This window comes from Mytilinidion resinicola (assembly GCF_010093595.1).
Source record: "Mytilinidion resinicola strain CBS 304.34 unplaced genomic scaffold BDZ99scaffold_11, whole genome shotgun sequence".
NCBI lineage: Eukaryota > Fungi > Ascomycota > Dothideomycetes > Mytilinidiales > Mytilinidiaceae > Mytilinidion > Mytilinidion resinicola.
The window spans coordinates 711,215-737,196 of NW_022985447.1; the positions used below are offsets into that span (position 1 = coordinate 711,215).

The 25,982-nt window shown below is 52.0% G+C and overlaps 11 protein-coding genes across 11 annotated transcripts; 8 read left to right on the plus strand and 3 right to left on the minus strand.

Moving 5' to 3' along the window:
* Nucleotides 1-644: 644 nt before the first annotated feature.
* BDZ99DRAFT_499300 (xanthine dehydrogenase) lies at nucleotides 645-4,895 on the plus strand (the record flags this gene model as incomplete). The annotated part of the gene is made up of 4 exons (XM_033723648.1): nucleotides 645-869; nucleotides 925-1,128; nucleotides 1,177-4,603; nucleotides 4,684-4,895. 4 exons carry the CDS (start codon nucleotides 645-647, stop codon nucleotides 4,893-4,895), a joined length of 4,068 nt encoding a protein of 1,355 aa, XP_033575906.1.
* A 116-nt stretch (nucleotides 4,896-5,011) lies between these two features.
* On the minus strand, nucleotides 5,012-6,975 carry BDZ99DRAFT_463799 (kynurenine-oxoglutarate transaminase 1 mitochondrial precursor; the record flags this gene model as incomplete). Its single annotated transcript, XM_033720151.1, has 4 exons — nucleotides 6,728-6,975; nucleotides 6,362-6,621; nucleotides 5,584-6,248; nucleotides 5,012-5,508 (listed from the first exon to the last, which is right to left on the minus strand). Coding segments are annotated over exons 1-4 (1,286 nt in total), but the record flags the coding sequence as incomplete, so codon positions are not given.
* A 186-nt stretch (nucleotides 6,976-7,161) lies between these two features.
* BDZ99DRAFT_509370 (P-loop containing nucleoside triphosphate hydrolase protein) lies at nucleotides 7,162-9,160 on the plus strand (the record flags this gene model as incomplete). Its single annotated transcript, XM_033724399.1, has 2 exons — nucleotides 7,162-8,825; nucleotides 9,110-9,160. Exons 1-2 carry the CDS (start codon nucleotides 7,203-7,205, stop codon nucleotides 9,158-9,160), a joined length of 1,674 nt encoding a protein of 557 aa, XP_033575908.1. The 5' UTR covers nucleotides 7,162-7,202.
* A 1,124-nt stretch (nucleotides 9,161-10,284) lies between these two features.
* On the plus strand, nucleotides 10,285-11,373 carry BDZ99DRAFT_42737 (uncharacterized protein). The gene is made up of 3 exons (XM_033717156.1): nucleotides 10,285-10,444; nucleotides 10,497-10,852; nucleotides 10,957-11,373. The coding sequence occupies exons 1-3, from the start codon at nucleotides 10,379-10,381 to the stop codon at nucleotides 11,189-11,191; spliced, it is 657 nt and encodes a 218-aa protein (XP_033575909.1). The 5' UTR covers nucleotides 10,285-10,378; the 3' UTR covers nucleotides 11,192-11,373.
* A 701-nt stretch (nucleotides 11,374-12,074) lies between these two features.
* On the plus strand, nucleotides 12,075-12,722 carry BDZ99DRAFT_533175 (uncharacterized protein; the record flags this gene model as incomplete). Its single annotated transcript, XM_033726500.1, has 1 exon — nucleotides 12,075-12,722. A coding segment is annotated over one exon (648 nt), but the record flags the coding sequence as incomplete, so codon positions are not given.
* Nucleotides 12,723-12,879: 157 nt separating this feature from the next.
* BDZ99DRAFT_521417 (uncharacterized protein) lies at nucleotides 12,880-13,617 on the plus strand (the record flags this gene model as incomplete). The annotated part of the gene is made up of 1 exon (XM_033725620.1): nucleotides 12,880-13,617. One exon carries the CDS (start codon nucleotides 12,880-12,882, stop codon nucleotides 13,615-13,617), a length of 738 nt encoding a protein of 245 aa, XP_033575911.1.
* A 420-nt stretch (nucleotides 13,618-14,037) lies between these two features.
* Nucleotides 14,038-15,707, plus strand: BDZ99DRAFT_571800 (uncharacterized protein). Its single transcript, XM_033728132.1, has 5 exons — nucleotides 14,038-14,189; nucleotides 14,240-14,484; nucleotides 14,556-14,819; nucleotides 14,930-15,294; nucleotides 15,381-15,707. Exons 2-5 carry the CDS (start codon nucleotides 14,356-14,358, stop codon nucleotides 15,610-15,612), a joined length of 990 nt encoding a protein of 329 aa, XP_033575912.1. The 5' UTR covers nucleotides 14,038-14,189; nucleotides 14,240-14,355; the 3' UTR covers nucleotides 15,613-15,707.
* Nucleotides 15,708-15,718: 11 nt separating this feature from the next.
* On the minus strand, nucleotides 15,719-16,390 carry BDZ99DRAFT_477441 (uncharacterized protein; the record flags this gene model as incomplete). Its single annotated transcript, XM_033722118.1, has 3 exons — nucleotides 15,719-15,853; nucleotides 15,914-16,137; nucleotides 16,210-16,390. The coding sequence occupies 3 exons, from the start codon at nucleotides 16,388-16,390 to the stop codon at nucleotides 15,719-15,721; spliced, it is 540 nt and encodes a 179-aa protein (XP_033575913.1).
* Nucleotides 16,391-16,642: 252 nt separating this feature from the next.
* Nucleotides 16,643-19,597, minus strand: BDZ99DRAFT_571802 (P-loop containing nucleoside triphosphate hydrolase protein). Its single transcript, XM_033728133.1, has 3 exons — nucleotides 19,503-19,597; nucleotides 19,395-19,455; nucleotides 16,643-19,262 (listed from the first exon to the last, which is right to left on the minus strand). Exons 2-3 carry the CDS (start codon nucleotides 19,429-19,431, stop codon nucleotides 16,822-16,824), a joined length of 2,478 nt encoding a protein of 825 aa, XP_033575914.1. The 5' UTR covers nucleotides 19,432-19,455; nucleotides 19,503-19,597; the 3' UTR covers nucleotides 16,643-16,821.
* Nucleotides 19,598-20,023: 426 nt separating this feature from the next.
* Nucleotides 20,024-22,316, plus strand: BDZ99DRAFT_444854 (vacuolar protein sorting-associated protein Vps17). The gene is made up of 3 exons (XM_033717903.1): nucleotides 20,024-20,461; nucleotides 20,539-20,992; nucleotides 21,069-22,316. Exons 1-3 carry the CDS (start codon nucleotides 20,078-20,080, stop codon nucleotides 21,944-21,946), a joined length of 1,716 nt encoding a protein of 571 aa, XP_033575915.1. The 5' UTR covers nucleotides 20,024-20,077; the 3' UTR covers nucleotides 21,947-22,316.
* A 710-nt stretch (nucleotides 22,317-23,026) lies between these two features.
* Nucleotides 23,027-25,978, plus strand: BDZ99DRAFT_521422 (uncharacterized protein; the record flags this gene model as incomplete). The annotated part of the gene is made up of 4 exons (XM_033725621.1): nucleotides 23,027-23,330; nucleotides 23,382-25,415; nucleotides 25,470-25,666; nucleotides 25,733-25,978. The coding sequence occupies 4 exons, from the start codon at nucleotides 23,027-23,029 to the stop codon at nucleotides 25,976-25,978; spliced, it is 2,781 nt and encodes a 926-aa protein (XP_033575916.1).
* Between the last annotated feature and the right edge of the window lie 4 nt (nucleotides 25,979-25,982).

The following is a 25,982-nucleotide window of genomic DNA, read 5'->3' on the forward strand; positions in this document are numbered from 1 at the left end:
AACGCCGTGGGGATAGAGTACCCAAACACCAGACCCACCCCCATGGCTCATGTATGTACAGTGGGCTATTCAATCTTGTTACTAATCCCAGACATAAAAGTGAGATACTGTCACGTGATATATGATCTGTTACAGAAAACAGGGGTTTGCCGGTGCTTCGGAGGCGGCCGCACCTTTACATGAAGCCGCAGCCATGACCAGTTCTACCATGCTCTGCGCGCTCAAAAGAAACCCCTCTGAGGACTCGTGCCGAGCTGTGGTGAAGCAGCAGTTCTAGCCAAACAACGGGCTGGATCTGAGATCTGGGGGTTTGCCCCTCACACAAAACCGTCTACTTTAGCGGCCTATGACGGCCATCTCCGCCCTCCTACATGCAGCAAACTGTCAACTCCAGGCGCGGGACATAGCCTTAGATGATAAGACCCACAGCCACCGAATTGCCTGCCGTATCATTCGTCAGCCTGTGTTTCTTCTTCTCATCGGGAGCCGGTCTGCCGCGGCGTCAACCCATATCTTACTGACCTGCCCCACTGCTTCTAATACCTGCAGGGTAGCTTTCCCCAGTGCTGTGGTCCTTTAGATTTTTTGTTTGCTCTTCCAGGGACCCAGACTTCTAATTTCTTTCTTACTTGTGCACTATCAAGATGGCACCTGGCATTGTCGAGCCTGCTGTGTCGGTGGAGTCGACGCGGTCTTTGATCTCAGTCACCGACGCCTACGATGACACGCTCCGCTTTTACCTCAATGGCACTAAAGTCATCCTAGATTCTGCTGACCCAGAAGTCACTTTGTTAGAGTACCTGCGAGGCATTGGACTTACGGGGACGAAGCTTGGTTGTGCTGAGGGAGGATGTGGCGCTTGTACAGTTGTGAGTGGCAATACTACCTACTGAAATATATCGATCCCAAAACTGACCGAACCAGGTTGTCTCCCAATATAATCCTACGACTAGGCAAGTCTACCATGCCTCAGTCAATGCCTGCCTCGCACCGCTGGTAAGTGTCGACGGCAAGCATGTTATCACGGTGGAGGGCATTGGGAACGTCAAGCAACCTCATCCAGCACAGGAGAGGATAGCCAAGAGCAACGGCAGCCAATGCGGTTTCTGTACCCCTGGCATTGTCATGGTATCTTCTTCCTATTTTTTCCTTGGGGTTAAGCTAATTTGAAGATAGAGCCTATACGCTCTCCTTCGAAATGATCCCAACCCCACCGAACACGACGTTGAAGAGGCCTTCGATGGCAACCTCTGCAGGTGTACGGGATACCGACCGATATTGGACGCTGCTCAGAGCTTCAGTGCGGAAAGAACTTGCGGAAAAGCCACCGCAAATGGAGGAGGAGGATGTTGTATGGAGAAGAATGGCAACGGGGATGGATGCTGTAAGAGTGGAGTCGACGGCGAAGAGCAACCGATCAAGAGATTTACGCCCCCTGGATTCATCGAATACAAGCCTGATACCGAGCTCATATTCCCTCCCATGCTCCGCAAACACGACTTCAAACCCCTAGCATTTGGTAATAAGAGGAAGCGGTGGTTTAGGCCCGTCACTTTACAGCAGCTACTGGAGATAAAGAGCGCATACCCCTCGGCGAAGATCATCGGAGGTAGCACCGAGACGCAGATTGAGATCAAGTTCAAGGCTATGCAATATTCCGCTTCGGTCTTTGTCGGAGATATTCCAGAGCTTCGGCAGTACTCATTCGAAGATGACTACTTAGAAATTGGTGGAAACATCGTGCTCACCGACCTGGAGAAGATCGCCAAAGAGGCTGTCAAACATTACGGAGAGGCCTGCGGTCAGCCTTTTGCTGCTATCCTAAAGGCGATTCGATACTTTGCAGGAAGGCAAATCCGGAACGTTGGCACTCCAGCTGGAAACCTTGCAACAGCTTCCCCTATTTCCGATCTGAACCCCGTCTTTGTTGCGTCCAACGCGACCCTAATTGCGAAATCCCTCGACAAGACCACGGAGATACCCATGTCCGAGTTCTTCAAGGGTTACCGCGTCACGGCTCTACCTCCCGATGCCGTCATTGCCGGCCTGCGGATACCAGCTGCTAAAGAAAAGGGGGAATACATGAGGGCCTACAAACAAGCGAAGAGGAAAGATGACGATATTGCCATCGTCAACGCAGCTTTAAGAGTCCATCTCAATGACGCCTATGTCGTTGAAAACGTGAGTCTAGTATATGGCGGTATGGCACCTATCACAATTGCTGCTAAGAAGGCTGGAGAGTTCCTAGATGGTAAGAAATGGACCGATCCGGCGACTCTGGAGGGTGTCATGGGTGCCCTGGAAGAGGATTTCGATCTAAGATTCGGCGTTCCTGGCGGTATGGCGACATACAGGAAGTCCCTTGCTCTCGGCTTCTTCTACAAGTTCTACAACGAAGTCCTAGCTGAGCTCAAGGCCGAGGAGGCTATCGTGGATGCAGAGGCAATCGGCGAGATTGAACGGATCATATCCCACGGATCCAAGGATCATGCTTCTGCGAAAGCGTATGAGCAGAAGATTCTAGGCTCGGAACGACCGCACGTTGCTGCGATGAAGCAATGTACTGGAGAAGCTCAATACACTGACGACATCCCTGTACAGAAGAACGAGCTTTATGGATGTCTCGTCCTATCTACCAAAGCACATGCAAAGCTCGTTAGTGTAGATCCATCGGCAGCATTGGATCTCCCTGGAGTCTTCGACTACGTGGACCACCACGACCTCCCGAATCCTGAGGCCAATTGGTGGGGTGCTCCTGTGGCCGATGAAGTCTTCTTCGCCGTAGACGAGGTGTTCACTGCCGGTCAGCCAATTGGCATCATACTTGCCTCGTCTGCGAAGCAAGCAGAAGCTGCTGCCCGGGCTGTCAAGGTCGAGTATGAAGATCTTCCAGCTATTTTCACGATTGAAGAGGCTATCGAGAAGGAGAGCTACTTCGAACATTTCCGCTACATCATCAAGGGCGACACTGAGAAGGCCTTCGCTGAAGCAGATCATGTCTTCACCGGCATAGCGAGGATGGGCGGCCAGGAGCATTTCTACCTCGAGACTCAAGCAGTGGTTGTAGTTCCGAAACACGAAGACGGAGAAATGGATGTCTTCAGCAGCACACAGAATCCGACCGAGACCCAGGCGTATGTGGCTCAAGTCACAGGAGTTGATGCCAACAAGATTGTTTCGAGAGTAAAGCGTATGGGAGGTGGTTTCGGTGGTAAGGAGACTAGGTCTGTTCAACTTGCTGGTATCTGCGCCGTTGCCGCAAAGAAGGCTCGACGGCCAGTGCGGTGCATGCTCAACCGAGACGAGGATATCATGACTTCTGGTCAGCGTCATCCCTTCCTCGGAAGGTGGAAAGTTGCGGTTAATAAGGACGGCAAAATCCAAGCTCTCGATGCAGACGTAATCAACAACGGCGGTTGGAGTCAAGATCTGAGTGCTGCTGTCGTCGATCGAGCACTGTCCCATGTCGACGGAGTGTACATGATTCCAAACATCCACGTCCGGGGACGAATCGCGAAGACCAACACCGTCTCCAACACAGCATTCCGAGGCTTCGGTGGACCGCAAGGCATGTTCATCGCCGAGTCCTACATGTCAGAAGTCGCAGACCATCTCAACATTCCCGTCGAGAAGTTCCGCGAGATCAACATGTACAAGCCCGGCGAAGAAACCCACTTCAACCAAGAACTCAAAGACTTCTACGTCCCCCTCATGTACAAACAAGTACAAGATGAATCCAACTACGCCCAACGCCGCCAAGCCATCGAAGAGTTCAACGCAACCCACAAATGGAACAAGCGCGGCCTTGCCATCATCCCCACCAAATTCGGCATCTCCTTCACAGCCCTCTTCCTCAACCAAGCTGGCGCCCTCGTCCACATCTACCACGACGGCTCCGTCCTCCTCGCGCACGGCGGCACAGAAATGGGCCAAGGCCTACACACCAAGATGACCATGATCGCAGCCGAAGCACTCCAAGTGCCGCAATCCAGCGTCTTCATCTCCGAAACCGCCACCAACACGGTCGCCAACACGTCGTCGACGGCCGCCTCGGCCTCGTCCGACCTCAACGGCTACGCCATCTGGAACGCTTGCGAGCAGCTCAACGAGCGCCTGGCGCCCTACCGCGCCAAGCTCGGCCCGGACGCGACCATGAAGCAGCTCGCGCACGCCGCCTACTTCGACCGCGTCAACCTCTCGGCCAACGGCTTCTACAAGACGCCCGACATCGGCTACGTCTGGGGGCCTAACACGGGGCAGATGTTCTTCTACTTCACGCAGGGCGTCGCGGCCGCCGAGGTCGAGATCGACACGCTGACGGGCGACTGGACGTGCCGGCGCGCGGACATCAAGATGGACGTCGGCCGCAGCATCAACCCGGCCATCGACTACGGCCAGATCGAGGGCGCGTTTGTGCAGGGCCAGGGCCTGTTCACGACGGAGGAGATGCTGTGGCATCGGGCCAGTGGGCAGATTTTCACGCGCGGGCCCGGCGCGTATAAGATCCCGGGCTTTCGGGATGTGCCGCAGGAGATGAATGTGAGTTTGTTGAAGGATGTGCAGTGGGAGAATTTGAGGACGATTCAGCGGAGTCGTGGGGTTGGTATGTTTGATTTTTGATTTTTTTCTACCCTGTTCCCTTTTGAGGCTTGAGGTGGATCTGAGTGCTAACTTGAGGGATAGGCGAACCGCCGCTGTTCATGGGCTCGGCTGTCTTCTTCGCTATCCGCGATGCGCTGAAGGCTGCGAGGAAGCAGTTCGGCGAGGAGGAGGTGCTTAGTTTGGTCTCACCGGCGACGGTGGAGCGGATTAGGGTTAGTTGTGCGGATCCGATTATCCAGCGGGCACGGGTGGAGCCGAGGGAGGGGGAGAAGAGCTTCTTCATTTCGATCTAAGGGGCAAACCTGGAAATAGAAAAGGTGGGATAAGAAGAAGTCGAAAGTGTACTGTATTTTTCTGAGACGGGGCGGCTTATATCGAATAGAAAAGGGGTCAGCACTCGTTCAGGGATCGTGATGGCTTTTCAGTTTTCTTGATTTTGGTTTGATTTTGTTTGGTAGAAATTTAGAGTCAGATCTATGTTCTATCATGCATACACTGAAGGGATACTCATAAGCAACTGTCAGCTTCCTACCTTCAGGGGTGTTGTCGAGGTAAAGCCATCGCAGTTCACATTAGGACAGGGCCAAAATCCGAAAGCAGATCACCACAATCTACCTAATCATGGATATACTTCTTCAACCCCCTCAGCCTCTCCATTGCATTTTCGAGCACACTATCCTCCTTGCACACCGCAAACCGTAGCCAGTCCTCAACGATATGTGCGTTCTGCGGCGTGAAGAACTCGGTCGGCGGGATAGCAGCAACCCCGAGCTCCTTGATCAAGAACCACGAGAGCTTGAAGTCGCGCGGCCGCGAGGCGACGTGGGGCGGGAAGTCGTAGTCGGCCGGCAGTTTCACGCGCGACATATTCACGAGGACGAAGTAGCCGCCTTCAGGGTCGGAGTACTGTTTGCGAGAAAAAGAGACAATTAGCATCAAAACAGGGGTCACAGATAGGGGTAGAACAAAGTGAAGTCTTACCGGTAGCCCCAACTCGTCCCACACAGCGTTGAACTTGGTCATCTTCGCGCGCATTTCCCGCTTGCTCTGGTTCCAGAAGTCGTGCTTGTCCGCCTCTTCGAAGCCGACGGCGGTGGCTTCTTGCAATGGGGAGACGCTGCTGTAGCAGATTCGGGTGTGGGCTGCGGATACGTATTTGATGAGATTCTCGGGGCCGATTAGCCAGCCTACGCGCCAGCCTGTGGCGTAGAAGTTCTTCCCGCCGGAGCCGACGGTTAGGGTGAGGCGGTCGATCTCGGGGGAGAGGGTTGCGACGCGCGTGAAGGGGACGTAGTAGAGGCGGTCGTACACCTCGTCGCTGAGGATGATGATGCCGTGTTTCACGCATAGCTCGCCCACTGCTAGCAGTTCCTCGCGCGAGAAGACCTTGCCGATGGGGTTGTGTGGGCTGTTGAGGACGACCATGCGTGTGCGGGGTGTGATGGCGGCTTCGAATTGCTCCATGTCGATCTTCCACTCGGAGGCTGAGGAGGTGGTGGTAGAGCCGTTTGGGGGTGGATGCATGGGGACGTAGACAACTTTGCCGCCGGGCATCTCGATGTTGGAGATATACTGGTCGAAGAAGGGCTCGAAGACGATGACTTCGTCGCCGGCCTCGAGGAAGGCCATGAAGGCGGAGAGCATGCCTGGGATGACAGTATCAGCTTCTGATATAGTACCTCGAGCGTTTCTTCAAGGACGTGGAGTTGTATCCCAAACATCTTGATTCAAGGTCACGAATGGCTGGGCGTATCCGTACCCTCGTTTGCACCCGTTGTGATGGTAACCTCCGTCTCTGGGTTTATCTCACGGCCGAAGAAAGGTGAGTAGGCATTCGCAATGGCCTTCTTTAGTCGTGGCCGGCCTTTTGTGGGAGAGTATTGGTTGCATTCTACTTTATCCAGTGACGCTTTTGCAGCATCAATGACGAATTGAGGAGGATTGTAGCCAAAGAACCCCTGGCCCATGTTCACGATAGGCTGAATGGGAGAGGCGGCGGCAGCTTCATTGACGATGGACCTGGTTGTGCACACCAAAGTTAGCAAAAAGTTCCCCATTGGTGCTCTTCTTATGGTAGAAATGGCAGATTATGGAGGGGAAGAGGAATAAAGGGCCAATTGGTTACCAGACATCCTGATTCTGGCGCGCGACTCTCGCCGCCGGCTTGATGGGGTCTCTGCGTTCTGCGGCGGTAGACATTGGGCGGATGGAGGGATTGATCAAGCTCGGGGAGGGAAGTGGGGGGGCTCTGTGTTTGTGTCTGAAGAGTGAAGGGACAGGGCGGGTGGTTCTGGCTAGCGACGACAGCCAGCTTGTCATTGCAGGGCGAGCGGCAAGTGAGAAGGAGTGTGAGGCTGGGCTGATATAGCGGAGTCAGCGTGGTGTTGAGTTTTCGGCATTGCGTGCTCTATTTTGCCCCCAAGCAGCCCAACGATGCCGCGTTTCTGCCCTCCCGAAACCCCACCGTGCCCACCCCCTACGTGCCCCTCCACACGTCTCTGTGTAGCGCTATCGGGCCGTCCTCTGCAAGTTGCCGAGACCGGTCCGCATCCAGTGACCTCGTGTTCTGCCCCGGATTATTCTCTCCGCGCTACCAAGAAATGGACGACACCGCACCCGTCGACTGTCCCATCTGCTCCAAACCCGTCAAGCCTCAACATATCAACCCACATCTCGACTCCGGCTGCGAGTCTTTCATCGTGGACGCTACTGAGAATGCTCCCAAGAGAGTGCTGAGCTTCTTCACGCCGGGTCCCAAGCGTGTCGCCAGCGTCTCCTCAAAAACCACCGCGCCTCCCACAGCCCCCACTCCGTCACCTTTCACCCAGCCGCCACCGCAGACACAGCATGTCGACCGCTCTATATCTCCTACAGGCACCAAACGCTCTCTCGATGCCACAAATGGCGACCCTCCGTCTCCTAAACGTACCAAACTCAGCGCCCTCCAAAAGGCCGCACCCCTTCCCGAACGCATGCGCCCTCGTAGTCTTGACGACGTAGTCGGGCAAGAAGAGCTAGTTGGGCCCAATGGGGTGATACGAAGCATGATAGCTTCTGGCAACATTCCAAGCATGATACTCTGGGGAGGACCTGGAACTGGCAAGACTACAATAGCACGGCTGATAGCAAAAGCCTCAAATTATCGCTTTGTCGAGATTGTGAGCACAAGCTCAGGAGTCGGAGAGGTCAAGAAGCTGTTCGCAGAGGCCCTGGGCGAGCTGAACCTCACAGGTCGGCGGACCATCATATTCTGCGACGAGATACACCGTTTCAGCAAGACGCAACAAGATGTATTTCTTGGGCCCATTGAGGCAGGTCAGGTGACCCTCATTGGGGCGACGACCGAAAATCCCTCCTTCAAAGTCGTTGCCGCACTCATGTCGCGATGCCGTCCTTTCCACCTCGAACGCCTCACAGAGTCCGAGATCCGCGACATTCTTGAACGTGCTCTTGCCTCCGAAAGCGCTGTCAAGGAACATATATCCCCACTAATCGACGACGAGTTCCTCTCTCATCTAGCCCTCCGAGCTGATGGCGACGCCAGACAAGCACTAACCCTCCTCTCGCTCTCGCTATCCTTATCCACCTCTCCACAAACCACCTCAGACTCCCTCCGTGCTAGCCTGACGAAAGCGTCCCTCTATGACCGCTCTGGGGATCAGCACTACGACTCCATATCCGCCCTACACAAGTCCATTCGCGGCTCCGACCCAGATGCTACCCTATATTACCTCTCACGGATGCTTCAATCTGGCGAAGACCCCTTGTACATCTCCCGCCGCCTCATAGTAGTCGCCTCTGAAGATGTCGGTCTCGCAGACCCATCAATGCTGTCACTAGCAGTCAGTGCGCACCAGGCCGTCGAGCGGGTCGGGATGCCAGAGGCAGGCATCAATATTGCACATTGCGCCGTTGCCCTAGCTCTGGCAAATAAGTCGACAAGAGTGTATAGAGGCTTACATGCGGCGATGGCCGCTCTAAAAGAGCCTGGAGTGGCGAACCTGCCTGTGCCGGTGCATCTGAGGAATGCACCGACTAGGTTGATGAAAGAAATGGGCGTTGGAAAGGGCTATAAGTATAACCCGGATTTCAAGGATGGTAGGGTCAAGCAGGAATATCTACCAGAGCAGTTGAGGGGGAGGACGTTTCTGGACGAGAGAGATTTGGGAGTGAAGGCTGATCCGGACCTTGCAAGGGACGAGGGAGAGATATTTGACGGGGAGGTTGAAGTTCCAGAAGAAGAGACTGAGTATGGGATTAAGGAAGAAAATGAAGAGGATGAAGTCATACCTGAGATTGATGGATGAAAAGTAAGAAAAAAAATTGGATATACAACTAATACATCGGCTTGAAGATTAGACGCGGAAAAATGACCTACTTCCTAGCGTGGAGTTTGCATTTAATGTTGGATACCCTTGATAATTTACTCTTTATCGCTTGCATTAGGTAGGTGGGTATTCGCAGTCATCGAATGACTGATAAAACAAATGCAAACATTTTTTGGCAGTCTGCTGGTACCCATTCTCCTTGGAAAAAGAAATTACCAGCCGCCGCTTAGGCGGAAAAACACCGCGGGGTGGGTAGGTGGCCTCCATATGATGTACTATGGTGACCACCCGTTAAGATGTACCTCGCAGTGTCTTCTGTGAGGCTACTGTTGAGTGGTGGCCACTTGGCACAAATCCTTCAAGATGTAATTATTTCACAGCGTCTTCTGTGAGGCCACTGCTGAGCTGTGGCCACCTAGCACAAATCCTTCAAGCTCGCTATCTTCGAGGTTCCAATATTCTGCCTACATTGGTGGCCACACAATTCGAGCATGCGTTGTCCACTCTAATTCGCCAGAGTCTCACCGGTCATGCCTCAGCCTCGGAAGATTATGTGGGTGGCCACACTCCACCTTTGCCCTTAAAAGACTGATGAAAGCCGTCTCGTTTCCTTTGTAAAGCGTCCTGTCGCCAATCGGCCAGATCTTGCTCTTCATTCTTATATTGAAGTTTTACCCACTCTCACAGATCGCCGGTTTGAAGAAGTGGGGGCTCGCGGAGACGCGACACCCGGCGCAGAGGTACTCGTTCTTCGAGTCAAAGCAATAGGTGAGATAGCTATCTATGGGGTGCTAATTTGAATTCTAATATTGTTGCAGTAGTTGCTTTCTTCGACCTAGGTGGTGGGAGGACACCTTTCCTCCCTACCGAGCAAAATCCCTCCCTTATGGCTTAGTCCTAATCGATACGTGCCCTGCTTGACTGGTCCTGGCCTCTTGCCCGATGTCGACTCCTTTGATCTCGATTCTTTTCAAATCAGCAATAGCCAAAATCGAGAATAAACGATTCGATATAGAGGCTAGGACCGGGAATACTTTCATACGAACACATACTTTGTTGATCCTGCGAACGAACACGCTGTTGATTCTGCGAACGAATACTCTGGTGAGTTGATAAATATGTCACATCCTTTTCCGTACTCATATCCGCATATAGCTTTGGATCCCTTGGCCAGGTCCCAAGTCTACCATGCCGAGCATATTCAACAACAGCAATTTCACTTCCCGTCGCTACGACCAGCCCAGTCTTGCTTTCCTATAGCCCCAAATTTTGCCTCACACAGTCGTGTCTCCAATCATTACCTTTTTGCTTGCGATTTCACTAGCCCTTCCAATCTGTCACCAACGGACTTTGACGTTTTGAGTTTCACGGAAGTTACTGCAACTCGAAATACATACGGAAATCTAATTTGCCCTGAGATCACTTGTACAGTTGAGGAGGAGACGTTGATGTCTGACAGCATGTCTGCTCCTCGGGGCCTCGATATGCCTACAGAATGGCATCCTTGGATTGAAGTACACATGCCCCCATTGACTTCAAGAGGTCAGCACACTAAAAAGCAGCCAGGATTGTTCCTTTAGGGAGATTTCTCCCAGTATCTTCGATTTGTCCTCCCCTTCATCGTCTTTTGCCAGAGCAAATATTTCGAATGTTTCGACTCCTGAGACTGCCTACATTTCGGACTCTTCTGTCACGCCAGCAGATGCAAGCCCACAAGTAGCTAGCATCACTCCCTCCTCCCAGCAGATTTCGTGTAAAATATCACCCTCGATGCCATCCGAATCACTTTCTCTAGACTCGTTCCCTCGTCCCAACTACTCAGATCAACCGATTCGTACCGGCAAGCTAAAGCTTGCGAAAACTGCTCCGACCCTACCTTGTCTCATTTGCCCAAGGAGCTTCTCTCGTCCTTGCGACCTCCGGTTAGTATTCGTCATTTCCCTTCGTCTCTGTCCCCACGGTCTCTTCTCTATCTCAGCCCCTCTTCCTTCTCCACAGCATGACCCATCCATCTGACCCTCTACAGTCGTCACACTGCTCGCCACTCCCGGCCACACGCCTGCACATTTCTGGCCTGCAATTCCCGCTTCTCGAGTTTGAAGGACCTGCGGCGGCACCAGCGAGTTCATTCCCGCGAGCGCCCGTACAGCTGTCCGCATGCAACGTGTAAGTATGCCCTGAAGGGGTTTCGGTGGAAGGACGCGTGCGATAGACACGTGGAGGGGATTCATTGTAAAAAGGAAAAAGCGAAAACGCGATGAAGATTAGAGAATTGGGACATGGCAGGCGAAGTCGCTTTAAGCAGGAAAGTTGATAATTGCTCAAGGAACGAAGGTATCTGTCTACACACCCAGTATTAGTGTTCCTGTTCACTTGCCCACTAACAGTTTGGATCTACCTATGCTGTGGTATGAATCCAGTGTCCACATAAATAGTATCATGAGTCGTCGTTGTATCCCACAGACGCCTCTAACCTTTGAGAATCCCTCAGGCGCAGCCTTAATGAAGACGCAGAGAGCGCTCGACTGTCAACCAAGCTTGCCAGACACCCTATTTAGCTAAGGTATAGTCAAAATCAGTTTCGGTGCAGATGTGCTCTGATGTTCGACCGGTGAAGCCCTGGCGAATCAGGGTGGACGAGGCGCCATGAGTCTGCATGGCCAACACCACGAACCTCGAGAAGGCCTCAGCCTTGTCGACGCAATACTTACACAGCCTCCGGAACCACGTGAGGTTCAACCGCTCTCCTCACTCACCCGACCCTCTTATCATAGCCTTCATATCAAGACAACTACCGTGTTTGTTATAGTTCTAACTATTGCATTTCAAAACGTCGTAGAGTCGAAGATTCCACGATGTCCTACACTTACTCCCCCCTCCAGCCCTCCAAAAGCTAGTTCCGCCTCGTCACCCTCCTCGAAGCCGACCCCGCTCAATCTGATCTCATTTCATGCACCATCGCCCACGAATCTCTAGCGTCCCCCCTCCTTACGTAGCGTTCAGCTATCTTTGGGGCAATGCGACTCGAGTTCGTCAAATCACGATGAATGGTCTTAACTCCGGCGTTACTCAAAATCGCTTCTCAGTCTACGCGAGCATGGATTTGTGACGATTTGGGTCGATGCGCTTTCTATTAATTAGGAGGACGTTGATGAGAGGGGGCAGCAGGTGCTGAGGATGGGAGCCGTGTATCGGAGGGGGGAGGGGACGGTGGCGTGGGTTGGGGGAAGGGCGTACGAGGACGAGGGGGTGGTTGATTTGATTGAGAAGATTGCTGCTAAGGCTGAAGACGAGGGAAGTAGGAGAAGAATACGGCACGGTCGAGATTTTGAAACCCTCACACATTTTCTGATGCACCCGTATTGGTACCGAGTCTGGTTCATTCAAGAGCTCGCACTCAGTCGGGAGATCGTGATTCTAGCGGGCAGGAAGCAGACGACATGGGACAAGATTCAAGAAGGCGTCCCTTGTCTCAAGCGTAAGAGCTCGGCTACTCTACACCTGGACGACCTGGAGAAACTCCGCAGAGATGCAAGAGAGAGCAAGCCCATTCGTTTGCTTGAAGCCCTCTTCCGTAGCTGGGTGGCACTTGCTTCGGATAGCCACGACAGAATCTTTGCGTTGTTTGGATTAACATACGATGACTCTATTTATGTTTCGCATCCGAATTACTCCACACCCGTAGCCGACTTGTGGCAGGCAATGACGGTTTCTGCGCTGGGATGGACGAAAGACCTGGATACGATCGTTTTTCTCGGTAACGACTCTGGAGACTTCAAGGAGCCGACCTGAGTTCCACGCTGGAGCTTAATACGGTACAATGCAGATCGTTACACTTACAAGTTGGGGGTTTCTTAAGCAAATTCGAGGAGACGCCATCTGCCGTCAGATAATTTTATCTGTAATGCGACCTTTAAATCTCGCGCAGTCTTCTCCGTCAAATGACAAAATGCTCACCTTGCGAGGTAAATTTGTCGATCATGTCAATCAAATTAGCCGGAGCGAGCATGACGAACGGCCACGTCCTGATGGATTCCAGGACATGGATTCTCCCGACGAGAAGGCTTCCCTCTTAGCCAGACGAGAGACCTCAAGTAATCCAAGAGGTGGCCTAGCGTTGTTCAACACACTATTCGTGGATGGGACAGCCGCAAACGTTGCAGTGGATCAGCATATGGAAGCAGCCATGAGACTCAGAATAGCCCAGATGCAGAGCTTTCCCCCCGAAATTATGTCTTCCATAGCTCTGAAGAGACCGTCGCTTCACAACTGGATCTTACTGAACGCAAACTTCTCTTTCAGCGGGCATCGCCTATTCGAATGGCTCGGCTTCGACGGTCCCTTCGACCTCGCAGCCCATGAGCGTATGCAGCAAGTACCTGATAGCTATTATTACTCCAATCCTAGGAACCTGTTTCAACCCGACGTTCTTCTGCCTCAAACGGAACGCCGAAGACTGATAGCCATACAAAAACAGCGAATTGGATGGGCTGACTGGGACACCCAATTCGGTGATGAAATCTGGCTCCTTCTGGGCTGCACTGTACCCGTCATTCCCCGGCAAAGATACGGCGGTGGGTACCATCTAGTCGGAGATTCTTGTGTTTACGGAGCTATGGATGGAGAGTTAATGGCAGACGATGAGCCGGAAGTTGGTTCCAAATGGACAGACGTAGACATCTACTAGCGACAAAATGACGACACATACAACGGTTGGAGTAAACGGTAATTTCTGCTACCCTGACAAAATCATCTAGTCGACTCTGATGGATGAGTACTGGACCCTAAGCAATATCAAAGAAGTAGATAGGTATAGACCGCTGCGCTAGTACTGTGCCCACCTCTTCCCGCAATTTACCAATAATCTGAGAAGGTTGTGCAAATATGGCGTAGCCAAGGCTAGAGATTACAGTCGCTGGGTCATCCCCGCTCTCCCCTCTTCGGCGAGTTTCTGAGCGTTGGTGGCTACACATATGTGAGGTGCGTTCCCTCATGATGATTCGCCAGTGCTTCACCGGTCAACTCGGGAGATCGTTGCGGGCCACACAGCACCGTCACACTTAAGTAACCGTGGAACTCCGCTTCTTTTCTCACCTCGTTCAAGCATCCATCATTCATTCGGCAATATTATCGCTATTCATCTGCGAGTTAATATCCTGTCGAAGGTCTTGGGCGAGGATAAACGAACAGCTGGCAGAACGAGTATTGAGAAGAGGTAGCGCTTGGCGCAAGGGCTCGTTCTTCGAGTCAAAGCAACTGGTAAGAAAGATGCTTGTACGGCTTTTGTTTAGGAGCTAATATCGATGTAGCTGTTGTTTCTGTTTCGATTTAGCTGCGGGGGGATCCAATTCCTCCCCAGTAAGCACTATCCCACCACCATGGCCTAAGGAATACATTGATCTTGAAGTTGCAGTGGATTTTCTTCATGATCGAGTTCAGAATCAACAATGTGAACTCGATCATGAAGAAAATCCACTGCAACTTCAAGACCAAGATGAAAATCAAATTCAGCAATTTGAACCCACTCGTACCGTTTATGACTCCAACCATTCATGTGAGTTGAACGATACGATGGTACTCCTTCATGCTCATACCTGCGTAGTTTCGACCTTTTTGGGACCACAGGTTACTGGCCAGCAGAATCAGCACCAGGCATCGAACTTCGCCCACTTGGATTCAGGCCAGGGTCATAATCGAGGACCTTCTCCGTGGTTTTTAGCACGAGAAGATGTACTTCATGCCAATTATACTGACCCTTTCTGGACCTCAACATTAGACTTCGTAGACTTCATTTGCACGGACTCAACTTCAGACCCGAAAACATCCTTAGAACCACCCTCCGTCGAGATCGAGTGTAGCATCGAAAAGGAGACGCCGCTGCCGAGCGAAGTTTTAGAGCTGTGGGATTTAGGTCTGCCCACGGAATTACAGTCTTGGATAGAAGCACGCAAACATGCTCCCACTATTCGAAAGGAGTACGCCAGCTTATAAATACCTAGGACACACCCTTTGAAACTTTGTTCTCCGACAACTCCGACATCTCGAACTTGACGAGCTCATCCTTACTGCCAAATGAGGTCTGCAATCCGAATATTTCGACACCTGATGTCAACGTCATCTCTGGGCCCTCTGTAACATCAGGCTCCATCACCCCGGAAGCATCCAACAGCACTCTTTCGGACCAGGAGTCTGGGCGTCGTCATTCACTCTGCGGGCCTTCTAGACCATACGACCCACATACTCCTTCTTTTAATAGCCCCAAAGACGAGTTGACCGGCAATAGCGACAAGTCAAAACACCAAGCTACTAGGCTCATCGCCTGCCCCAGCTGCTCGCGCACCTACTCTCGTAAATGCGATCTGAAGTTCGTATTTCCTTCCTCATCTCCCCCGTTTGCCTCAATCTTGCGCGTCTCCTTCTCCACCACACCAGCCACCTAACAACCCGCAGGAAACACCTCACTGTTCACGTCCCTGTTCAAGCTCGGCCTTTTGTCTGCACCTACACGGCCTGCGCTTACCGGTTCTCGACTCGAAAGGACCTAGCCCGGCATAGCCTCATCCACTCCCCAGTTCGCTCGTACTTCTGTGCGTTTGTAAAGTGCAAGTATGCACAGAAGGGCTTTCGAAGGAAATATGCGCGGGATAGGCATGTCAAAGCGTGCAAGATGGATACGGTATAGAAGGCGGAAGAGACACTAACAGAAACGAGGCGGGAGAAAGGAGTGACTTAATGAGAATGAGATCAGAGGAACGAAGCTCGATAGTGTATATTGCCTCCACATGTGCCTACTTCCTCCCAAAACACCCAGCAAAAAGCCCAGAACCCTGCCGTTTCTCCCTGCCCTTCCCCTTCTCCCCACCCCCGCGCAGCTTCTCCTTCATAACAATCTTCATCATCTCCACCGTCAACTCCACCGAATCCTACACGTACACCCTATGTCAGCACCACTCAACCATAACAAATCGCAGCAGAGCACTTACACTCCAAGACTGACAATGCGTTATCTTCCACCCCTCCGCCGTCTCCTGAAACGCCAGCTGCACGCAAAACCCCACATCCAGCACCTCCGCCGTGTCCAGCACCACACGTGTATTCCCCACCAGGAGCAGATCGTCGCCAGCTTCAGTGCACGAGTACACTTTGCGGATCTCGCGCTGGCGGCTTTTCACGTGGTCTAGCTTTCCGCTTTGCGCCTCGAGGATGCCTTATGGAAACAACGCGTTAGACGGTTAATGCGGAAAAAAGAGGCCACAACGAGGCGCGGGGACGAGCTTACTATCACGGCCAGTGTACGTTTTGTTGTTCTGAACTATTTGTGCCGTTGGTGTGAACAGGTTTATGTAGGCTGCGGTGGCTTCATCGCCCTTTTGGGCGCCGATGGTGTAGAAGTCGCTTATTAGGGTTTTTATAGCGGAGGGGACGGGGGTGGACGGCCAGGAGGTGAGAGGGGATGTCATTGTGGAGAGGCCTAGTGCTTCGGGAAGACTTAAGTTAGGGGGCGTAGAACAAGGAATGTGGCAGAAATAGTGGAAGATGAGGGTAGGAAATAGCTGAGAGTAATCATCGGGTTTCGTGATTATTGTAGAAAGTTTAGAATGAATTCGTTTCTTGTTTCCGGCCGCATTTGTTGCCTGAGACTTTCGGCCGCCGTGATACGTTAATACGTGCAGGCATTGATGACGTCGGATCTGCATGTAATCCGATCGTGGCTGTAATATTATTGCATGAGCGAGTCTAACACCAAGCAGTATTGGGAAATAGCTGATGGGAGATGGGCTTCAAATATAGTGCCGTGTGGCTTGTCTTGATAGGGACGCACCTATGGTATACATTTTTCTTCATTCTTTCAATCCAACAAGCCTACTCTTACAACCTTTTAATACAGTACTTACACAAAGTCGCCACGCATTGCATCAAGAACGCTCTTCTGCCTCTGCACATTCATCTTTTCAAACCCATCCACAGTCATGACAAAGGTGCCTCTGCCGCCCGTCAGGCTCCGCAAATGATTGAGATAACCCACCATCTCTTTGAGCGGGACTCGGGCAGTGATTTGTCTCTGTCGGTCCGCAGATGCAAGAGCCGAGTCGCTTCCTTGAAAAGGGTCCGGTGGTGTGTATATGCGATCAGAATTGATGATCAAAACGTCGTCTTGGTTGGATGCACTGGTGTCGGAGGCGGAATCGGTGGATTCGTCGCGATCGAGAGACATGACTTGTCCGCCACGTGCGGAACTAATGTCGTGGACAACGCTGCCGAGACTGCTTTCGTTGACAGTGATAGTAGCCATCATCACTGGTTCCATGAGAATCGATCCTCCCTTCTGGACTGAGTCCTTGAGTGCGGCGCGGACGGCTTGCCTGACGACGGTTGACAAAGCTGCGGGTGTAGTCTCCTGGGAGATATGTAGAGATGGGTTAAGAGAGATGTTGATCTGTACGGACGCTACAGGGAAGCCATGCTCCGGTCCACGTGAAAGTGCCGCCAATGCACCAGTTTGAAAAGCTGATAACATAACTTCGAAAGGAAGGTGATCTGGCAATCCAATGTCGTCTGAAGAAACAGGTAGGCCAGATCGGGTCAGAGCTCGATGCTGGATAACAACATGGTTGCCATTCTCAAGATCGAAGGCGGATTCGTTGTCAGAAGAACGATCGCTTTCTCCTGGAAATTGGTCTAAAGGCGCAATTGAGACGGAACACGAGGCACGAGCAAACTTCCCTCCAATTTCTCTGGTGACTTCTTCTTGAAAGCTCTCCGACGCCACATTTATCGTCTCTCTATAGCCAATCTCGATTTTCCCAGTTCTAGCTTTAGCCTTGAAGTCGTTGATAAGTCGGTCCCTGGCAATCTCTAGATGAAGCTCGCCCATACCCGCGAGGTGAGTCTGTCCACTTTCTTCGTCCATAGTCAGTTGAAGGCTTGGATCCTCTCGGAGAAGAAGCGCTAGAGTCTCATGCACAAGTTTCTCTTCCGAAAGACTGTTTGGTTCCACGCTTGTGAAGAACACTGGAGGAGGAACATTGATCGGACGAAGCTGAAGCGTGTTGATGGGAGCCGGCGGGCCAAGCTTGGGGTTGACTCCCGTGTAAGAAATGAGCGTGTCTCCGGTTCTAGCATACTTGAGCCCGATAATGACGCCAATTTGGCCAGTAGGAATGGATTCGACCTCGACTGCCTCCGATGCATACATCTTAAGTAGTCGAGGTGCCTTTTCTGTTACGTTCAGGCTAGTGTTGAAAAGGCTGCTATTGCGATCGATGGACCCTGAATATACCCGCACATAGACTAGCACACCACGTTTTGGGTCGTTTACAACTTTGAAGGCTAGAGCACATGCCTGAAGATTCTGCAGCGCGAACTGGTGACTTTTTTGTGGTTTCTTTTGTGCTTGAGCATCTTTGGTGGACAAAGATAGATCGAGCTGGCCAGTCAGCAACTGCTGCAATGTTCCTTTAAGCCCTCCTATACTGATCTCCGGGTCCGGTCTTTCCTCTGGCGATGGTAGGAGGCTGTTCACCGAGTCCATGAGAGGCTGAACCCCGATATTCTTGAAACTAGCTCCGGCAAAGACAGGAATGATGTATTGCGGTGATTGCAAGACGCATCTCCGTAGCGCGTCCAAAATCTGGGTACTTGGAATAGAAATGTGGTCCTCGTCGTACTCCAGAAACTGTTCAACGATGATGTCGTCGTACTCGCTAAGACCTTCAACGAGCGCTACTCTAGCTTTCTTGAGTTCAGTCGCGAATGATGGGTCCTTTGTCTCAAGTTCTTCCATAGAAAAGCTTTGAATGGCTTTGCCGTCGCCACCTTCTTCCCAAAGTAACCCCCGAAGTCCAACTACGTCTCCGACGCCTGTGAAATTCCCCTTACCGTCTTTCCACCATGGAATTTGGCACAGGGCGGGCCAGACGTGTAACCGAACTCCAATCTCTTTTACCGTCTTCGAAAACGCAGCACCATAACGATCGAGTTTGTTGACGTAGATAATTCTTGGAATATTGTAATGTTCCGCTTGAGTCCATACCTTTTCAGTTTGAGCTTCAACCCCGGCCACTCCGTCTAGGATACAGATAGCTCCGTCTAAGATTCGAAGAGACCGCAAAACCTCGAAAGTGAAGTCGGCATGACCAGGTGTGTCAATGAGGTTGACATTATGCGAAATTGAGGACCTCGCCGCCGTTGACGATCCGTTCTGTGAAGGAGTAGACTGCCTACCGTCTGGTAAAGGAGGCCAATTGAATGTGATTGCGGCCGATTGTATGGTTATGCCGCGGGCTCTTTCGGCAGGAAGAAAATCAGTGACAGTAGAACCTTCATCGACATCTAAGACCATAATCAGAAACTGTGTTCGAACCAGGTATCATCCTTTACATCAAGAAGAAAGAGATTGGAGTGAAACGGGTGACAAGTGTAGTCCCAAGCTAGATTGATGAAAAATAATGAAAGAGTCTATACCTCCTATTCTTCGAGTGAAGCCGCTATAATAGAGCATGCGCTCCGTCGTCGTTGTTTTGCCCTAGAGAACTTTAGAAGATATACGAACTATGTATTTGTTCTACTCACTGCATCGATATGTGCTATGATGCCAATGTTCCTCGTCCTAGACAGATCTGCCGACCCTGATGCATACCGCCTCCCTGATACTGGCAGATGTCTCCGTCCGCCACGAAGAGGGACTCGTACATGACGGGCGCGCAAAGCCCATCCAGCGAGCATTACCAAAAATGGCTCGGAGTTGGAAATCGACGCAAAAAGGATGAAGCGGTGTGTTTGAGATGCAACGACATAGAGAGAAGACTTTTAGGCTTGACCTAAACGGGAGGATTCGAGGGAGCGAATAGAATCTTGGCATGCAGAACTCCAGCCGTTCACTTTGTTTTCATACTACGTCTGGAAAGTACGCTCTATGGATATTATAGTATCTGATAATAAGAAAGCCAGATTTAATTACATTTACGTACGTAGATTAGAGCTATATTGTAGCTTTCCTTCCAGGTGCTAGCTAAACTGTCAGGCGCTACTGTGACGCCCATGCCCGTGCTTTAGCGACGGCGAGATCACGACGCTGCCTGCCTGCGGCAGAGAGAAGACCACTACCATTGCGAGCCGCTCCTCGCTCCTCGCTCGCAATAATACCAATGGACTACTCAACCCTCCCAAGCGATCCTGAAGGGGCCTCACCATGGGCATCATCGCCCCAACACAATCGATCCGCCTTCGAGCAGCCTCCTACTAGTGACATACCACCTTCCCCGCTACCAACCTCGCCATATGGAGAAGACTCGGAGGACCACCATCCAGCATTAAGAACGTCGTCAGAGAATGGAGAACATGCTTCACATCAGCAGCAGCCGGCTTCGCCTACTCGCGGTCCACAAGAGCACCAGAGACAAGAGCCTCAGCGATATCATCATGGCGCTCGCCAGCAGCGCCAACAACAGCCTCAATATAAGCTTTCTGCAAAGATAACGGGGCTGGAGAGGACAGGGCGGAAGGACCCCATCTTGCGGTTCGACGTATATGTATGTAAACACTGGTTCTCCCGTTGCGCCAGGACGTTATGCAGCTTTCCGAACTAACCTCGATGCCTATACTGTAGACAAACCTGCCGAAGTTTCGCACAACCCAATTCCGCGACGTACGCCGTATGCACTCCGAATTCGTGAAACTGGGCGAACACCTCATATCCGCCAATCCCGAAGCTTTTGTCCCCGCTGTTCCTCCACCACTGACCTCCGCTGGCGTTGGTACCGACGAAGACGAAGCACGCGTTAAGGCCTCCTTGCAGCGATGGCTGAATGTGGTGTGTGGCAATGATGTCTTGATGAGGGATGAAGAAATGGTGTTCTTTGTGGAAAGCGATTTTGGATATAGTCCTGTCGTCAGACGGAAGCAACCTGCCACTGGTGTCAAGCGAAAGGTCATCAAACAGTTTGCACCACCCCCGGATGACACGCCGGAACTCGCCGCTGCGAGACCAATTGTCAAAGCATTCTACTTGGGGACAATGGCCACAGGGCAGAAGGTGGAGAAGGTTGTCAAACACAGAAGAAGTATGTGAATTGGCACTGTTACACTAAGCCCAGTCTTCAGGTTGAGGAGAAGTACTAAAGCTAACATATCATACAGGTCTTGGTCTCGCCGAATCGGATCTTGGCGTCAAATTTGCCGCTATGCATGTTCAGGAGACGCATCTCGGTTTGAGCACTGCTTATCGAAAGCTTGGGAAGGTTATACAAGCGACTGGCGATTTCCATGCAGCTCAGGGTACTGCTGAAGCCACGACTCTGGGAGATCCAATGACATACCACAGCAGCGATGCGTTCATCGTTAAGGAGACCCTTACGAACCGTCACATCCTCCTCCGTGACCTACTAGCAGCTCAAGCAACCACGCGCTCGAAGCTGTCAGCGGCCGATCGACTGAAGGCCAGCTCCAGTGTCAAGCGCGACAAAGTCGACGAGGCTATCTCCGCTCTAGACGAAGCGCGCAGTCACGAAGACTACCTTACAAAGAAGACACAACGAGTAACATCCAACCTCCTGCAGGAGCAACGCAAATGGTTCGCCCGATCAGCGTCTGAAATGCGGATTGCGATTCGGGAATACGTTGTACGCGAAATCGAAGCTGAACGGCGCACTCTGGCCACTCTCGAACAAGTACGCCCCGATATTCGAGCCATTGACGGCTCAGGTGGGCTCTCTCGCCTCGGCCGTGAGGCACATCCAAACACGAGGAGGGCTTCTCTTGCCAGCTCACAAGGCCCCAAGGGCGATGCGTGGTCTGGGGTGCCCCGAAGACCCGGCGATGGACTCAACAGGAGCGTCAGTGGTGGTCTGGCTGGTGTGCCGGCTGACATTGACGAAGAGGACGAGGAGGGTGACGGGAAAGGTGGTCGGAAGCGAGCTGTTAGTGGAGCTGGGAGCTTGAAGGGTGTTGGGGAGGAAGACGAGGACAGAATTGATGCTAAGAATGCGGCCAGCCGGTTAGCGACGACGACTTTCTAGTTTTGGAGGTCGTGCTGTGCTATTGGAGGAGTTTGTATCAATAGCTTAGGTAGGCGGCTTTGGCGTGCATATTCAATCTTCAGTCGTGATATCAAATATTGCATAAGTCTCTCTTCTGTGTCAGAACCACGTTCCCTCGCTGTGAGTTCGCTCTCGCATTCGATGGCGGTTTTATCTTTTACTTCTATGATGTGGAAGCATTTCTTGGATTATAATTAACGCGGCGCCAAAGGCGGGCACCAGTGTTCTGAATTACAAAAACGAGCGAAAGGGGACACGAAGTGTATAAGGCCATTAAGAGACTAGCAATTCCTAGACACCTTCTCTTTGCTCACGTAGCCTACTTATCAAGAATGAACAACAAAGGCACGCGGGAATAGAAGTCCCTGAATCTCGTCTTGCTCACGTGACCATCCTCAACTTCTCGGATCCCAGCTACGCATGCTCCCAAACGTCTCAAAGTCCTACAAACGCGAGGATGAGCTTACTCGCATATATCACCGTTTCGTTGTGACGGCTCTCTTTTGGAACCATACGTAGAATCGCACGGACGTGTCGGACTGTTCTGCGACGGATGAGGTTTGAGAGAGAACGAGCGTGTGCTCACCAAAAATGATAGCATTGAAAGCACTCTCGTCGCCTCTCATTTGACTGTATGAACGTCGTGATGCGCAGGAGGGATGTTCTTTCAATGTGCACAACCAAATAATTTTGGTTGCGTAGCAGCTGTTCACAATACCAAACGAGCACGACACGGTCACGTGACGATGTGAGTCTTTCGAACGGCGAGCTTGATTGGATCACGCAATCGCGGAGTGCAATGGTCAAATTGGGAACATGGGAGCGCAAATAACGCAGTCGTCCCGCTGCAGCGGATAAAGAAGGCTGCCCCCACGCGTCGTTGGTGGAGAGGAGCCGCCGCAAGTGCAGGGTGAGGTGCTCTACCTATCGCCGGCCGGCCTTGGCACTGTGACGAAGCATCGTCGTCAACTTCACGAAAAACACCACCACGCCTCGCCATCACGCATCTTTTGCCCGCGCGCTCCATGCGCAGACCCCCGGCTCCGTAATCCATCCACCATGAGCGGGCGGCTCGCACGTCTCGCGCCTCTCGTCCGGCGTGCCGCAGTTGCGAACACGCCACACCGATTCTACCATTCGGCCACCTCTGCGGGAGGTTTACTGCGATCAGATGCCGGATTGCGACTGTTGAAGCAGCGCCCCTGGCCCCTGGGGTCTTACGCACTGCACAATGTTCCTGCTGTGCGGTCCATATCTTTTGCCCGCATACTGCCAAAAATCGTCACCAAATTCGCCTCCCTGGGGGCTGTTGCTGGGGGAGCTGTGATTGCAGGAGCCTCGTATATTCAGTATCAAGCTGGGCGTAAGTGAAAGACCACAAATTGCTGCTATTGAAAATGCTAATTCAGTGCAGAGGCCGGTGGATATGTCCTGGATATTTTCAACCGCACTACCGATCGAGCAACCAATATCGCCGGAACTTTATACGAAGGCGCCACTCAAACCTTGGACCAAACGAGAAGAGGATGGCAGAAGACGAAAGAGGAGTTTGATTACCCAGATTGGTTGAAGTCGATTCTCTTCCCCGAAGAAACATCAGGGAGCAGCAGAGGTGGTTCAGGGCCCGAAGGAAATCCAAAACAAAGCGGTCCGAGTGCTGGCACCGCAGCGGCTGGAGCTACGACAGCAGCTGCGTTCGGATACGACTCCAAGGACGAGGAGGATCAGTCATCGGAAGAGAGGATTGCCCGGGACGAGCAGATGATGATGTTGACAAAGAAGATGATTGAGATCAGGAGCTTGTTGCAGACTGTGGGACAGTCGGAAACCCTCACTCTCCCGTCAATTGTAGTAATTGGATCCCAATCATCAGGAAAGAGCTCGGTGTTGGAAGCAATTGTCGGCCACGAATTTCTGCCAAAAGGATCCAATATGGTCACTCGACGACCTATCGAGCTGACCCTTGTCAACACCCCCGAGGCTCATGCTGAGTATGGCGAGTTCCCCGCCCTCGGCCTGGGAAGAATCACAGACTTCTCCCAGATCCAGCGGACACTCACAGACCTAAACTTAGCCGTCCCTGTCGAGGCTTGCGTTTCTGACGACCCCATCCAACTTCGAATCTACTCTCCCAATGTTCCAGATCTTTCGTTGATCGATCTCCCTGGTTATATACAAGTCACCGGAAGGGATCAGCCACCGGAGCTGAAGGAGAAGATTAGGGAACTCTGCGAGAAGTATATCCGAAGCCCTAATATCATCCTTGCCATATCCGCCGCCGACGTAGATCTGGCGAACTCGACCGCCCTAAGAGCATCCCGAAAAGTGGATCCCCGAGGAGAGCGGACAATTGGTGTAATTACTAAGATGGATCTCGTTGATGCTGAACGTGGAGCTAGCTTACTGAACGACAAAAAGTACGCCCTGCGGTTAGGCTATGTCGGTGTAGTATGTCGAGTGCCACAAGCCATCGGCACCGGAAAGCTCTTCAATCGCGGCAACGGAAACATCACCAGTGCCATTGCCAAGAATGAGGCCGCCTACTTTTCATCACATCCTGAGTTTGGCGGCGATTCCCACCTAGACGTGGGAACGCAAAACCTACGGAAGAAGTTGATGTACGTGCTGGAATCAACTATGGCATCCAGCCTCAAAACGACAAGCGAAGCTATTCAAAGAGAGCTCGCCGAAGCGACCTACGAGTTCAAAGTACAATACAATGACCGGCCACTAAGCGCAGAGTCGTACCTGGCCGAGAGCCTGGACGCGTTCAAGCACTCTTTCAAAGGATTTACAGAACAGTTCGGCAGGGCTGAGGTTCGAGCGATAGTAAAGCACGAGATAGACCAGCAGGTGCTGAACCTACTAGCGCAGCGGTACTGGAACAGGCCATTTGATGACTTGTCCCAGCCGCTTCCCGACCCAGATCCGTTGAGCAGCCTCCCGAAGGCTGATCTGGACAACACAATCTGGCAAATCAAGCTGGATTCATCTAGTGCGTCATTGACGAAGCTCGGCATTGGCCGCCTGGCTACTTCGGTTGTCGCAAATGCCCTACAAGCACACGTCGATCAACTGACGTTGAGCTCTCGGTTTGCCAATCATCCATTCGCTCGCCAAGCCATCACAGAAGCATCCACAACTATCCTGCGAGATCTGTCGTACGACATCAGCGACGAGCTAGAGATCTGTATCAAGCCGTACAAGTACCGGATTGAGGTCGAGGACAGCGAATGGGCCAAGGGCCGCGAGAACGTCACCAATGTGCTCAAAGAGGAATTGAAAGTCTGCGAGTCAGCAGCGAAGATTGTAGAAACACAGATCGGTGGTCGAAAGAAGGCGAAAGATGTAATGGCTTTCATCGACCGTGTGAGGGACGGGAAGGTTGTTCTCGAGGGCGATGGCATCGGTGGCGCTGGCGGATTTAGTTCTGCGCTTTTGCACAAAGGTATGTGTTATGATCTCCGACTACTGAAAATATGCTAATGAGCTCGATCTACAGGCCGCGAAGCTGTCTTCCTCCGCGACCGCCTTGACGTGCTCAAGATGCGCATCATGGCCGTCAAGTCTAAACAATGCGCCAACAAAGCCAACAAATACTACTGCCCGGAAGTCTTCCTAGACGCTGTAGCTGATAAACTCACTACTACCGCCGATCTATTCCTGGACGCCGAATTACTCTCCAAATTCTACTATCTTGTATGTTCCCCTTTCCCCTATCTCCTTTCTCTACTTCAATGTTTGAGCATCCTAACAAATGCATAGTTCCCCCGTGAACTAGACACCCGCCTCGGCCGCGGCCTCTCCCAAACTGAAATCGAGCGCTTCGCTCGCGAAGACCCCAAGATCCGGCGCCATCTCGACGTCGTGCGCCGCAAAGAGCTCCTCGAACACGTGCTAAAAGAGATGGAAGCGTTACGGCAACTCGAAGCTCGAGAAAAACGATTTTCCTCGCGCTCGACCCCAAATGAGCGAGAGAAGAGAGGGGGCAGAGGCTGGAGTCTATTCTAAATAA